Source organism: Pteropus medius, unplaced genomic scaffold (genome assembly GCF_902729225.1).
Source record: "Pteropus medius unplaced genomic scaffold, Ma_sr-lr_union100, whole genome shotgun sequence".
Lineage (NCBI taxonomy): Eukaryota > Metazoa > Chordata > Mammalia > Chiroptera > Pteropodidae > Pteropus > Pteropus medius.
Window position 1 is genome coordinate 7,240,857 of NW_024352783.1, and position 15,452 is coordinate 7,256,308.

At 32.6% G+C, this 15,452-nt stretch overlaps 1 protein-coding gene across 4 annotated transcripts in view; it reads left to right on the forward strand.

Moving 5' to 3' along the window:
* ZNF624 (zinc finger protein 624) overlaps positions 1 to 15,151 on the forward strand; it is a 28,150-nt gene extending 12,999 nt beyond the window's left edge. For all 4 annotated transcript variants that reach the window (XM_039847418.1, XM_039847420.1, XM_039847421.1 and 1 more), the window contains 3 exons: positions 3,852 to 3,978; positions 4,694 to 4,789; positions 10,679 to 15,151. In XM_039847418.1, the coding sequence (XP_039703352.1) occupies positions 3,852 to 3,978; positions 4,694 to 4,789; positions 10,679 to 12,897 (2,442 nt within the window). In that variant the 3' untranslated portion in view covers positions 12,898 to 15,151. The remainder of the gene's footprint in view (positions 1 to 3,851; positions 3,979 to 4,693; positions 4,790 to 10,678) is intronic.
* The last annotated feature ends 301 nt before the right edge of the window (positions 15,152 to 15,452 follow it).

Genomic DNA, 15,452 nt, shown 5'->3' on the forward strand with positions numbered 1-15,452 from the left:
GACATAAATTTCCTTAAATCCTAAAATCACTAAGTCTTCCAGCATTTGCTAAAAGGCTTTTTTATGTGTTGGGCATACCTTCTACAGTTTACAACTCTGCTTCACCCTTCATTTCTTCTCTGCACAGAACCTCAAGGTAAGCCAGAAGTGAGAGCTGGGGGCCTTCTTTATTTTTCCTGGGGGTTAACTCGGTGGAAAAAGAAAATAAGCCCAGTAAATTCATTATAATTTGAGCTATGTGTGAAGCGATTAGCAATAAAGTTTATGAACTGTCATTATCGCCACATTAGCCACATTTTATTATTAGCAGAACTATATAAAACATGCTTTACAAACTTGGAGGCCCAAATAAAAAGTTTAAACATTTTGACAAGCATACTTATCTATATGCAGAAAAACACTCCAGAGGGAATCTGTTTCTTCTGAGAGCAGACCTTAGCCAAATATTATCTAACTGATTAGTCAGATAATCAGGGTTCTTAGTTTACTAGATCATTGAGTATAGTGATTACAAGCTTAAATTCTGGAGACAAACTGTCTGGATTTGAATCTAAGTTTTGCCTTCTCTGTGAACTTAGGCAAAGCACCTAACCTTTCAATGCCTCCCTTATATGCACTGTTACTTATACAGAAGTAGAAAGAGTAGTTTGATGAATCTTGTTGAACTTATTGCCCATCTTCAACAATTATCAACCCATGGCCAATCATATTTCATCTGTAATCATACCCTCTCTCACTAATTATTTTGAAGGAAATATAAGACATTATATAATTTCATCTATAAATATTTCATTATATAATATGTAACATTTTTTAATGTTCAACATACAGTTGACTCTTGAACAATGCAGGGGTTACGGGCACTGACCCCCATGCTGCCAAAAATCTGCATATAACTTTCGACTCTCCCAAAATTTAACTACTAATAGCCTACTGTTGACCAGAAGCCTTACCAATAACACAGTAAACACATATTTTATATGTTAGATGTAGTCTTAAAATAAAGTAAGCTAGAGAAAAGAAAATATTATTAAAATTATAAGGAAGAGAAAATACATTTACAATACTATACGTATTTATTGAAAAAAAAAATCTATGTATAAGTGGACCCAGGCAGTTCAAACCCATGTTGTTCAAGAGGCACCTGCATCACCATTATTATAGCTAAAAAAATAAAAGCATTAATATTATCAAATATTGAGTTGATATTTGTTTCCCTAGTTGATTAATATGTTATAGTTAGTTATTATTGTCTCTTAGGTCACTTGTAATCCAGAGGTTTCCCTCTCCCTCTTTTTCTTCTCTTGTAATAGTTTATTGAAGAAACCAAGTCATTTGTACTTTAGGGTTATGTTGTCCTAAACAGCTCCTGCTACCCACATGTGGCTTGTTCAGCACCTGAAATGTGACTGGTCCATTTACAGGTGTACTGTAAATTTAAAATACACATCATGTTTCTATGCTTAATATAAAAAAATAAAGTATCATTAATTTTATATTGATTGCATGTTGAAGTTATATAATTTGTATGTATTTTGTATACATAAAGCTAAATAAAATGTTATTAAAAGCATGTAATTTCACCTGTTTCTACTTTTAATGCAGCTACTAGAAAATTTTAAATTGTATATGTGAGTTGCATTATAACTATTGGATAGCATTGATTTAGAATTTCACACAATATGATTTTATTTATTGTATCCTCGTGAAGTTATTTAACATCCTCTTCTGTCTCCTGTATTTCCTGTATGTTGTCAGTTAGATCTATAGGCTTGATCAGAATCAGATTTTGATTTTTTAAAAATTTTTTTGGCAATAGTATTTTATATTTCTAGTATATACCATTAGGAGGTACATAATGCCAAGTTGAGGCCTCTTTGCTGTGTTAACAGCCATTGATGATCCTTTAACTGATTAGATATTGCAAAATGGTAATGTTCTAATTCTTCGTTTCTCTCATATAGTAGCTGGAGTACTCTGTAAAGAGAAACCTCCCCTTATCAACTATTTGATCACACTTGATTACTATAAAAATTATGTATATTTAGTATAGAAAAAGACAAAAAGTTGATTCTTTCTCTTTATTTACCAGTTTCCAAGCATCCTTCAAAGATGATCAATGAGTATTTTATAGTATTATTATGAAATCATGAATTTTAATATATATTTTTGAAATCCATTATAGTTTTATCTTTATTAAGACTCAGATTGTCCTATCATTGGCCAGTGGGAGCCTCTTCAAGTTGTATCTTGTATTGGACATGATCCTAGCAGTCTTTGATAGCTTCCTTGCTTTTTGGTATGGCAGAAAGTTGCAGGTCCTCATTCCTCTTAGTGAGAAGTAATGTTTTGAGTCCACAGTCTGGCTTGCATAATGCTATCTTATAGGGTATTGTTTCTAGCCCTGAATCAGTGGACAAATCTAGGAAATGTGTTTTTTCCCCTTAAAAATAAAATACCTCATAAGTTTAGACTATTTCTAATTCAAATTCGGATCTATGGAGTTTTTATATAATCTCATCAATATTATATCTTATTTTTCCCATGCCAAATGTATTAGTTCTCAATAGCATCAATACACTAATTTGTTTTATCTAACACTTCACACACAACAGTTACAAAACTGCATTTCCATCACTACCACCAACATTATAATTATTTACTTAAACATGTTGCTTTTGTTTTTTGTAGTTCTTTTTCTCCTTGGTGTGTGTCTCACAAAGGATATCCAGAAAAATTATTATGTCTTAAAGTCACTCAAAATAGTTTCTCTTTGATGAATGTGTATGTTGCCTACTGGTTTCATTTTAATTTTAATTTTTAGGGATTGCTTTTGTTGGGAACAGATCTTTTAAAAATGGTATACCAATATTTCAAAACATTCATTGTGGCAAATCTTTAAATAGTACATCCATATTGCTTGGATTTTTAAGACTATTTGGAGAATGTGGTAGGGATGATTACAAACATATTTTGGGCATCATATGCCAAAGGAGTGGGCAAGATATAACTTTTAATTTAATTTTTTTCTGCTATGATTTCATCTTGTGCTATAGAAATCTATTCTGGACTACTTGCCTTATATAATAGTAATTTTTTCAGATGCTTTAGATGTGGTAGAAATGTGCCACATTCCCACACTACTATAAATTTTGTTTACTTTTGAAACAAATAAGTTTTATAGATTATTTTTGAATTAAAATTTTTCTTTTATAATAATATAAAGTGTTCACATGGTTCAAATGTCAAATCTACAAAAGAAATATTTAAAGGAGTCCAGTTTCTATTTCAGTCCTCTGCACTCTATTTTCTCCTTCCAGTAGGTAACCATTAAAAATTTGTTATGGTTCATTCTTCTATTTTTGATGCAATGGCATATATATTTCATATCCTGGCCAAAAATATTTCCCAAAGTGCTATGATTTTATATTTTTATTTCTCAAAGAGAGAGTTTATAATCTAAATGTATAATCTGAATGATAAACCGTATCTTTTGATAAGCCATATTTTATAGATTAGAACTGAAAAATAATTGATACTATATAAAAGCCAGGGTTTTGAAGGAGAAAAGATGATTTGGCTGGAAACTACTAGCTGTTATCAGGTGTTTTAATGACTTTCTAGGGAAGGAGAAAACCATGCATTTTTACCATTTAGGTAAAACTAAAAATAGAATGAACCTTCCTCTTGTAGTTTTAAGTTCTTGTCATTGGAGAGATTTATACATTCTTCAAGGTTTAAACTGGTTGACTTCCATAGTCATTTGGTGATTCTGATTTCTGGAATTCTTCCCCAGTTTCTAACAGGTCTAAATGTATAGTCCCTGGGTGATGACAGTGTATTTATTTTAGGAATCAGTGACATTTAAAGATGTGGCTGTTGACTTCACACTGGAAGAGTGGAGGTTGATGGACCCTACACAGAGGGACCTACACAAGGATGTAATGCTAGAGAATTACAGGAATCTTGTCTCCCTGGGTAAGGATAACTTCTAAGTTCATGTATCTGCCTATTTGACCAGATTTGCTGGATATAGAGCCTCTCAAGTACTTAATTGAATTTTGGGTTAGAGTTTAGGCATTATAATCTCATAATTTTAGGAGCATATTGTTAAGAGTTATGTTATTCCTCACTCTTAACTAAATGGTCTATCTATTGTAGGATAAGAAGTGCATGTTTCATTGGGATCTTAGAAGTTGTTGTTGACAATCCCCTAGTTTTAGGACTAAAGTTTTTCTAGTCATTTCCATCAATAAGAGTTATTTGTTCCTTTTCTTTCTAAACTCAGATTATTCCCATGATCTATTATCCCAGCAAACCTGGGATCATAGTGTTGAGCTTCTTTGCAATAACTTTGTAGTTCTCTGTGACACCACTGTACGATAGAATGTTTTGCTGAGGTGGAATGTTCTATATCTGTGCTGTCACATAGGGCAAACGCTAGCCACTTGTGGCTGTTGAGCATTTGAAGTCTGGCTAGTCCAATTGAAGGACTGAACTTTAAATTTTATATAATTTTATTTAAATTCAAATTTAAATAGCCACATGTGGCATTGACAACTGTATTGAACAGTGCATCTCTAGAACTTCCTATAATAGTCATTCTCCATAGGAAATTAAGAAATGAGACTGAATTTGGCAATAGTTCTTGCTCATAGGTACAATCAAATCCTCTTCATTTTTCTCTGAACAGGGCTTGCAGTTTCCAAACCAGACATGATAGCTCATTTGGAGGATGGACAAGGACCATGGGTGGTAGTAAGAGAAATTTCAAGAACCTCCAATCCAGGTGAGTTAATAAGAACAAGTAGGATGAGATTTATTCCTTGAATCAAGCAGAATATCTGAAATATTTTGAGGGATATTTTGTGCTCAAAGCTATCTCAGAGGAAGAGATTTTCCCTCTCTCTTCTCCTCTTCCTATACCTCCCTCTTTCCCTATACCACCCTCGCTCTTTTTCCCTCCCTCTCTTCATTTCCTCTCTCCATCTCTCTGTGTTCTACTTTTGGTTCTTATCCCATCCTGCTTTGCTTTCTTAGGTTTATGATTTTCATAATTGTTTCTTTATTCCTTCTTCATTCAAACATACATAAAATATCCCTTTCAGTTCTATTCTTCAGTTAAATTTATATTTTTTCTTTGTTTAACTATTATCTGACATCTCTTTCCTTCATTAATTTTCCTGAAAATGTTTTCTTGAGAATCAGCTCTGATTTCTTCTAAACTAAACCTGCTTATTCATTATTTAACTTTCTTCATCTATAAACCTGCTGAAACTTTGGGAGAAGCCTCTCCCCCTCCTCCAGGTTCCTAACTAATTGAGAATACAAACAAGAAATCAATTGAAAATCTAAATACAGTATTTAAATATTTAATCAATATTTATTGAACATCCATATATTATGAACTGGGCTAGTGTTTCACGAAAATGCCCTGTATAGAAAGCAGCCCCCAAATGCAAAAGGATCCAAGAGGCCAAAGAACAAAAAAGACAAGTCCAGCTTAGTTTAAAGAGTTTTAACAGGGAACTTACTTACAGAAATTCAGTCCTGGGTGGCAGCAGGACAAAATGGATCTATGCCCCATTTATCTACCAGACTACCGTTTATAAACCCTGCTAAGAAGTAGACCTAGTACTCTGAAAGGAATGCAGAGGTGATCTAGGGGGAAAAAAAAGAATGGATACTGGGGGCTCTGGTGCCAGGGTGAGATAACATTGAGGGTAACTTGCCCAGGAGGAAGGACTAATAGTGAAGGAAGGATTACTAGTAGTTCATAATTAACCTAGAGTCTCCGTACATATCCCATAGTCCACTCAGGAGGAAGGAGGAGGGGGGTCAATGGTTCAGGCAGATTAGTTTTAAAATAGAGTCAGCTATATATGCATAGTTAGGTACTAGGTCTACAGTAAGTAAATGGACCAGGTCCCTGCACTTATGAAGATTAAATTTTGAAAAATAGATAATTAACAAGTAAATAAAAACAAGCTAAATAGTGGTTATAATACTTTTTAGCTATGAGATAAACTAGAAGATATGAAAGAGTAACTAGGATAGAGAATGAGGGTGTCTCCTTCAGATAATGTGGCCAGGCAAGGCTTCTGAGGAGGTGACATTTAAGCTGAAACTTGAATGATCAAAAGAAGCCAACCATGGGAAGAGGAAAAGAGGAGCATTCCAGGCAAATAACTTGATACAGAAAAGAATGTAACGTGTTCTAGAAATCAAAGGAAGCTACTGTGACCAAAGTATAAATGAGAGGGAAAATGGTATAGAATAAGATTAGAGAGTTAGATTCAGAGATTTGTGGACAATGGTAAGGAATTGGGTTTTAATCCAAGTGTGAGGCATTGAAAGATTTTAATCAAAGATTTTTAGGAAATAACTCTGCTTATGGAAATTGAATGTAAGAGCACAAAGCAGGTAATCAGTAAAGGTGTTAACAGAGATCTAGGCAAGAGATGATAGTAACTTTGATTAGGGTGATAGTAGTAAAGATAGAAATAAGTGGATTCTAGTTCATTTGAATAGTCATTTTATTATGATGTCATCCATAACTTGCATATGTGTTAAATATATTGCTTTTTTATATCAAATATTAGATATTTAAAGAGTGAATGAAAAGTAGACATTGCAAATAGTTTCAGATGAGTCTTTAGAGAAGGGTTCCCTCCGCCACGAAGAGGTAAAGAGAAATGGAGCAGTGGCTAGAGGAAAGTATGGAATTAAGAAAAAAACTCTTGTTTTATTTTTGAGATGGAAGTTTTTATGGTATGCTTGAGTACTGATAGGAATGATGCCCCAATGGAGAGGGAGAAGTTGATGTTGCAAGACAAAAATGGGATCACTGAAGAACTAAAGTGTCTGAAAAGGTGAAAGGGGACTAAGTCTAGAATGGAAAAGGAGGGATTTATCTATTAGAGTCAGGGAGCCCACCACCTCTGTTGTAACACTGGGAAAGATGGAGAAGATGGGTGCAGATATAAGTCAACTGTGGTTGGAAGATGGAGGCATTTATTATGATAGCGTCTATATTCTCAATAAAATAAAAAGCAAAGCCATTAACTTATTGGGAAGATAATAAAGAGTTGTGAGAGAGGGAAAGTTATATATTTTATGATATATAGAATTCACCAGGTAAGCCATGTTGACCTGGAGTTTTTATTGCAGAAGATGTTTAATTACAACTTCTTTTCCTTTTGTAGTTGTAGAACTATTCATGTTTCCTGTTTCTTTTTGTTTCAGTTTAGTAAACTATGTTCATCTAAGAATTGATCCATTTAATCTAAAATTTAAATTCTTTGCATACTACCCTCTATTTATCTTTTAAATGTCTATGTAGATCTGAAGTGATGTCTTCCTTTTCATTTCTGATACTTTTTGTCCTCTCTCTTTTATATTGATCAGTCTTGCTAGGGTTTATCAATAATACTTTTAAAGAATAATTTTTATCTTTAAAAATTATAGGACTTCACTGTTATGTCGGATTCTCAGAAGTAGGTGTTTGATTTGTTTCATTACTTTCTTCTCTTATTTCATTATTTTTTACTTTCCTAGAGTTTAATTTGCTGATCTTCTTTAACTTCTTGATTTGGATATTTATATCATAGATTTTCAGCCATTCTTTTTTTCTAATGTACTTAAGGCTATCAAGACTATCTCACACCTTTTTTATGTAGCACCTTCATGATTATTGAGTTCAAAGTATTTGATAATTTCATTATGATGTCTTTGGCTCTCAGGTTATTAAGTATTTTTCTTAATTTTGTACCATATAGGGATTTTCTAATAATCTTGTTACCTTAAATGCTACTGTGATCAGAAAATGCTCTGTAATATTTCAATCTTTGCAAATTTCTTAAAACTTGCTTACCACATGGCCAATTTTTGTAAACATTTTGCGTGTACTTAGAAAAATGTGTTGTAGATATTGAGTGCAGTTTTAGATATGTCATTTGTTAATTATGTTGCTAAAATCTATGTACACATTGTCAACTCATTATATCGGTTATTGAGAAAAATTTTTAGTCTCCCAGTGTGACCATAGATTTATTTCTTATTTTATTTCCTTTAATTTTTCCTTTATGTGTTTTGAAACTGTGTTATTAGGTTATTTAAGTTCTAACAAATTTAGAACTAGTATATCTTTCTGGCAAATTGGACCTTTTATCATTATGAAGTATCTTTTTTAATCTGTTAATGACTTTTACCCTAAAGTCTATTTTGCCTGATATTAATATTACTATAGCATCATTCTTTTAGTTATTGTTTATATGGTATATCTTTTTTCATCTTCTCACTGTAATGTTTTACATGTACTTGTATTTTTTTATTTCTCTTGTAAGAAGCATACTGTTAGATTTTTGTTCTAACACATCTAACAGCCTATATCTTTTGGAATATTTAGTCTGTTTGTACATGCAGCATTACATAATGTTTAAATCTACCATCTAAATGTGAAAGTGTCTTGCCTGTTCTGTATTCTTCTTTCTATTTAGATTTATCATTTATTTTTCTATTTCTCCCTCTAATCACTTGGTAATTATAAATTTTAAATTATTTGTTTAGTGGTTAACAAACAATATAGATTTTCCCTCTTTCCAAACAATACAAGGATCTTATAACAGCTTATTCCATTTAACCACATTTGATTTATATATTATTGAAGTTGTATATTTTAATTCTATATGTATGTCAGATCTCATAAGACATTGTTATTAATGTTATGTGCAGTCAATATTCATTAAGATTTACCTATATTTTTACATTACCTTTCTCTTCATTTTTTTTCTTTATTTCTGGGCTTCTACCTAGTATTATTTTTCTTCTACTTAAAGAATGCTCTTTATTGTTTTCTTTTATTGAGATCTGCTGGTGTCATATTCTCTTCATTTTTCTTTTTGCTTAAACATGTCATTATTTAACCTTCATTTTTTTAATTTGTCATGTTCTAAAATTGAAATAATTTTTGTCAAGATATATTTGCTTTAGGCATTTCATCATTAGTCAGCATTCTTGGCTTTGAAAACATATGTCATATTAGTATGACCCATGGCATTTATTTTATGGTAACTTCTAGCGCCACTAGTGGAAATTAATAGAATATTGTTTTCTGCAGCATGGGTTCCATATTCAGAAGAGCAAATGGATGACTTCTCTGAGGAAAAGTTTTCTCCAAGTTCCCAAAGTTTATTCTGTGTTATGTGGGATATTACTCATTTTAAAATAAATTTACCAAATAATATCTCAATACCTTTAATGTGCTCAGATTTCTCATATCTTGAGGCATGCCAAAAGACATTGGCTACAGGATACTTACTTTTCCCCCAAGAAACTTGGGTCCATACATAAAGAAAATTATATTGTAACATTGATAATAGCAATCACAATTTATTAGATGTCTACTCTATTACTGGCATTCTGCTAGGAAATTTATTTATATAATTTCACTGAATGTAACCCTTAAAATAGCTCTATAAAGTATATATGTATATGTTTAATAGCAGGAAACTGAAGCTCAAAGCAGTTAAATACATACAGTTATTGTCAGAACTGGTATTTGGAAATGAATATGTCTAACTAAATCTATGTTCTTGTCACTCATATGATTTTTATGTCCTTGTATGCCTATTAAATCTTTTCATTGTCAGGCACTGAGTATGAAAACCTATAATAATAATTTGAGGTTCTGAATTATGTAATCTTTTTCCACAGAAGATTAATATTTGGTTTCGGTAGGCTGCTAGGATATGGGGCTCTAACAATCCTGTCACCTTGATTCATTAAGACATTTAAATGAGCTGGGGTTTAATCTTTGAATTACAGGGTTTTCTTCTTTGTTAGCCCTGTGAATCCACTGATAATTATACTTATCTTGAGTTTTAAAGTCATAAAACCATTCTACTATCCACAAAAGATTTTGATCCAATTTGTTTTTAAATATTTAGTTATTATTATCTAAAATGAATTAGAAATATAAAAGAAGTATCAAAGTGTTTTTAGAAGTCAGATATTGAGATGCATATACAAGAAGGAATTTTGACAAACTGTCAGAAATGTTCTTAAGACCCATAAATTGGTTATAAAACTATTCTTGATAATTATCACTATTTGAAATATCAATAACTATAAATATTAATTTCGACTAGCTTATTCAGCCTACTTTCTGAAAAGTCAGTATCTTTTTCCATAAATGATATGTACAAAGATTAAAAGATATGTACAAAGACTTGAATAAGCTATGATGACAAGTAAATTTGAGAATGCCCTCACCAAAAAAAAAAAAAAAAAAAAAAAAAAAACTTGTCAACAAAGAATGAGAACAAATAGAAAGTATAGTTGTGGACAAATATCTGGTTTGTGGAGTAAATGAGAAGCAAAGTAGTCACAACTTAAGAGGAATTCTCTCTAAAGAAGCTGACTCTAAAGGGAATGAAAAAAGTAGTATTACCATGAATTATTTTTTTTCATAGAAGAAAAACTTAAATTTACTACTTTGGTTCTTTGCTCAACCAGCCTCCCTTAACTCTACCTCCTTCTTTCTAGAAAACAGAGCCAACTTGCAAGCAGTTAAAACCACATATTCATTGTCATCCCAACTTACCCTTTTATTTTTCAGTTTAGTAAGATCTCCCCAAGTTGGGAAGTGGAGTCATTGATTTTTCTTTCTCCTCCACAGAGTTGGAGACCAAACTTGCAATCAAGAATGCCATAACAACAGAGGATATCACTGAAGACTTATCACAGGACACCATAGTAGAGAAACTCACAGAGAATGGTCCATGGGACTCCAGAATTGGAGAATTATGGAAATGGAATGACAGGATATTGAGTCTGCAAAATAGTCAGGAGAGTCAGAGCCAAAGAATAGTTACACACAGGAAAATTCCCACTGGTCAAAGAGGCTTTAGATTTGGGTCTGTTCTTTTTCCAGAACCAGTAGTTATTACAGAAGAGCCCCACAGCAAATGGCAAACACATCAGAAAAATTTCCCAGAGAATTTAGATTTGAATGCAAATACCCATTTGGGGAAGAAGAATTGCAAGGATACAGAAAGCAGCAAAGCCATAATGCCTACTTTAGAACTTACTTTAGGAAAAAAATTCAGTAATAAAGAAAAACCCTATAAGTGTACTACATGTGAAAAGGCTTTTCGTTATAGATCATTACTCATTCAACATCAGAGAACTCACACTAAAGAAAAACCTTATAAATGTACCGAATGTGGGAAAATGTTCAGCCAGCCTTCATATCTTAGTCAACATAAAAAAATTCACACTGGAGAAAAACCCTATAAATGTAACGAATGTGGAAAGACCTTTATTGCTTCTTCATCACTTATCGTACATCAGAGAATTCATACTAAGGAGAAACCTTATCAATGTAATGTCTGTGGAAAATCTTTTAGCCAGTGTGCCCGCCTTAATCAGCACCAGAGAATTCAGACTGGAGAGAAGCCCTATAAATGTAGTGAATGTGGGAAAGCTTTTAGTGATAAATCAAAACTTGCACGACATCAAGAAACTCACAATGGAGAGAAACCCTACAAATGTAATGATTGTGGGAAAGCCTTTAGGAATAAGTCCTATCTTAGTGTACATCAGAAGACTCATACTGAAGAGAAGCCATATAAATGCAATGAGTGTGGGAAGTCCTTCAAGAATACCACAATTTTTAATGTTCATCAGAGAATTCATACTGGAGAGAAACCCTTTAGGTGCAATGAATGTGGAAAAGCCTATAGAAGTAATTCAAGCCTGATTGTACATATAAGAACTCATACTGGGGAAAAACCCTATGAATGTAATGAATGTGGGAAAGCATTCAATCGTATAGCAAATTTCACAGAACATCAGAGAATTCATACAGGAGAAAAACCCTATAAATGTAATGACTGTGGGAAAGCATTCATTAATTATTCATGCCTTACCGTACACCACAGAATGCATACAGGAGAGAAACCTTATAAATGTAATGAATGTGGAAAGGCCTTCATGCGTTCTTCATCTCTAATTATACATCAGCGAATTCATACTGAAGAGAAACCTTACCTATGTAATGAATGTGGAGAATCTTTTAGAATAAAATCACACTTAACTGTACATCAGAGGATTCATACCGGAGAGAAACCATATAAATGTACTGACTGTGAGAGGGCATTTACCAAAATGGTAAATCTCAAAGAGCATCAGAAAATTCATACTGGAGTGAAACCTTATAAATGCTGTGATTGTGGAAAGTCGTTCAGAACTAAGTCATACCTTATTGTACATCAAAGGACCCATACTGGAGAGAAACCATATAAATGCAATGAATGTGAGAAAGCTTTCACTAATACATCACAGCTTACCGTGCATCAAAGAAGACATACTGGAGAAAAACCCTATAAATGTAATGAATGTGGGAAGGTTTTCACAAGTAACTCAGGATTTAATACCCATCAGAGAACACATACTGGAGAGAAACCATTTAAATGTAATGACTGTGGGAAAGCATTTAGCCAAATGGTACATGTCACAGAACATCAGAAAATTCATAGTGGAGAGAAACCCTATAAATGTGATGTCTGTGGAAAAGCCTTCAGGAGGGGTTCATACCTTACAGTGCATTGGAGAACACATACTGGAGAAAAACCCTATACATGTAAGGAATGTGGAAAAGGTTGTATTACTCTATCACAGCTAACTCTACATCAGAGAATTCATACTGGAGAGAGGCCCTATAAATGTGAAGAATGTGGAAAAGCCTTCAGAACTAACTCAGATTTTACTGTACATCTGAGGATGCACACTGGAGAAAAACCCTATAAATGTAATGAATGTGGAAAAGCCTTTAGGAGTAGCTCAAGCCTTACTGTACATCAAAGAATACATCAGAGAGAAACTCAGTTAATATAGAGAATAAATCATCCAGGTGTCTATGAGAAGAATCATAAATGTATATTTAATGAATGTAGGAAGACTTTCAGAAGCAATTTGCCAGAAAATAGGCACAGAAAAGACTCTGTAAACATATGGATATGGAAAAAGCTTTTAGTCATATTAAATCTTAGAAGTTCTAAGAAAATTCATAATAGAGTAAGATAATAGACAAATGAAAACCTTCATCCAGATTTCATACTTTTTCATTTAACAGATTGTTTTCAATGAATTGCCAATATATTTTTTGCCTATTTTTCTATTGATTTGTCAGTCTTATAAATCTGGAAGTACTTTTTATATTTTTTAGATACTAATTTTTTGTCGTATGTGTTGCAAATGGTTTTCTTAATCTAGTATTTGTCTTTATACTCTTTATATAGTAAAAGGAATCACCAAATATTTTTTTAATTTTTATTTTTATAGTAACATCTTTTCCTTTTTAAATTCTTGATTTACTCTTTTAGTTAAAAAGGTTTCCTTAATCTTGAGATTACACATATTCTCCTAAATGTGTTTCTACGATTTTGATAATTTTGTTTTTTATATTGAAGTCCTTAACCCATTTGGACTGGAGGGCTATTGATAGAAAAGCAACTTCAAATAATCATTAACCTATGAAAATATGATAAACATAAATAGTACTCAGGGAAATGCAAATTAAATCATCCAATAAGACATCACTTCCTCTTCATGGAGTTGGCAAAATTAATAGATCTTTTGCTAGTGGAGTTTGGGAAACTACGCTTTCCAAAAGGTTATGTGAACTTATATTTTCACCAGCCGTGCAGAAATATGTATTTATTTTTAAAATTTCAAAAGGCTTTGACCAAGAAGTCTCACTTTTGAGAATCTGTCCCACATAAATAACAACATCAATGCATAACAATACACATAAATAAGGATGTTTGTTTAACTATTGTTTGTAGCAGCAAAGAAATTCAACTGGAGACAAAATGGCCATTAATAGGGAAATGGTTGGATGAATTGTGATATATCCTGATACATGGGATAGCATTAATTTTTTAAATGAGTTATATCTATACTAGTTATTTCAAGGTATTTTCACAAGTTTTGATAAGTAATTGCTTTGTTACAGATATGTATGTGTAAAGATTCCATTTTTGTTAAATGATTACACCCATTTATGTATTTATGTCTATATGTGATTTAGATGAGCATGGAAACAAGTGTGGAAGAATATACAACATACTGTTAATGTTGGTTAACTTGAATGGAGAAGAAAAGGAAAAATAGATAAGTAAAGTAGGGGGAAAGACTGGGGGAAAAAATGCAGCATGTGTGGTGTAAAACTAAGTATTTGTATGAACTTTTGAGAGCCATGAATGGAAAAAGTCTCCAAAACATTGACGATAGTTATTTCAGAGTTGGTGGAGAATCAGGTGTTTTTTTATTTCTTTGACTTTTCTGCACTTTTTTATACTTTTAAGTTTCTTTCCAGTGAACATGTAATATTTTCATGAACAGGAAAAACCTACTTTTCTTGTAAGTTATTGGACACCTGTTATATGCCAGGAATCACCCTAGGTACTAGATATACATTGGTGGGGGAGGGATGGTCATGAATCTAAGAACATGAGAATTAGTTTATATGCTGCCTAGATTTTAAAGAAGTTACCCAGCACCTCACTGCCTTCACCCTCTCTTTCATTTAAATGAGGTAATAGAATTTTCATATAAGTGGAAAACATATTCAGGAATATCTAGACTTGTGTCCAGGCCATAGAGGAAAAGACCACAAGCCTCAGAAGTTCCATTTTCACCGTGGCACCAAAGTAAAAGTCATAATGGTAAAAAGTTCTGTGTATATAGCCTCATGGAACATTGGAGTAAAGAGAGAGGACATAGCTAAGGACTCTCAAGTCCTCAAAGGAAGGCTTGGAAGTTCTGGGAATAAAAGAGAATACTGGAATCAAAGTGGGAATTCAGAGGCTGTGGACCTGAAAACCAGAAAGCTCTAACAGACCATGGACCTGATACCCAAAATGGACAAGACATGATGAGCTATGCTTCAATGAAGACTGAAGGAAAGAAAATCAAATTCCCCTCTTACAATGTATACAATAAAGTATCTTTAATATTGGGAAGGGGATATTGGGTGAATGAACTATCTCCTATTATAAATGAATAATTTGACAAATGGTTAAAATGACCATTTCTGATTGGATTTTAATGGTGAAATTTAATAACAATTAGAAGAGACTTATTTGGATATAATGTATCACTTTTTGATCAGAACATTTAAGGGTTAGACCTTGAAATAGTACCCTTAAAAACCCTACTCTTGCTACAAAATAGTCACAGGAATGTTAGGTACAATATAAGGATTATAGTCAATAATATAACTATCATGTCAGTTGGGTACAAGATTTATTGAGGAGATCACCTTGTAAGATATATAAATGTCTAACCACTATGCTCTACACCTGAAACTAATATAATATTGACTGTCAACCTTAATTGAAAAATAAATTTATAAAAACCCTACTGGCATAACAGTTGACATGATGATG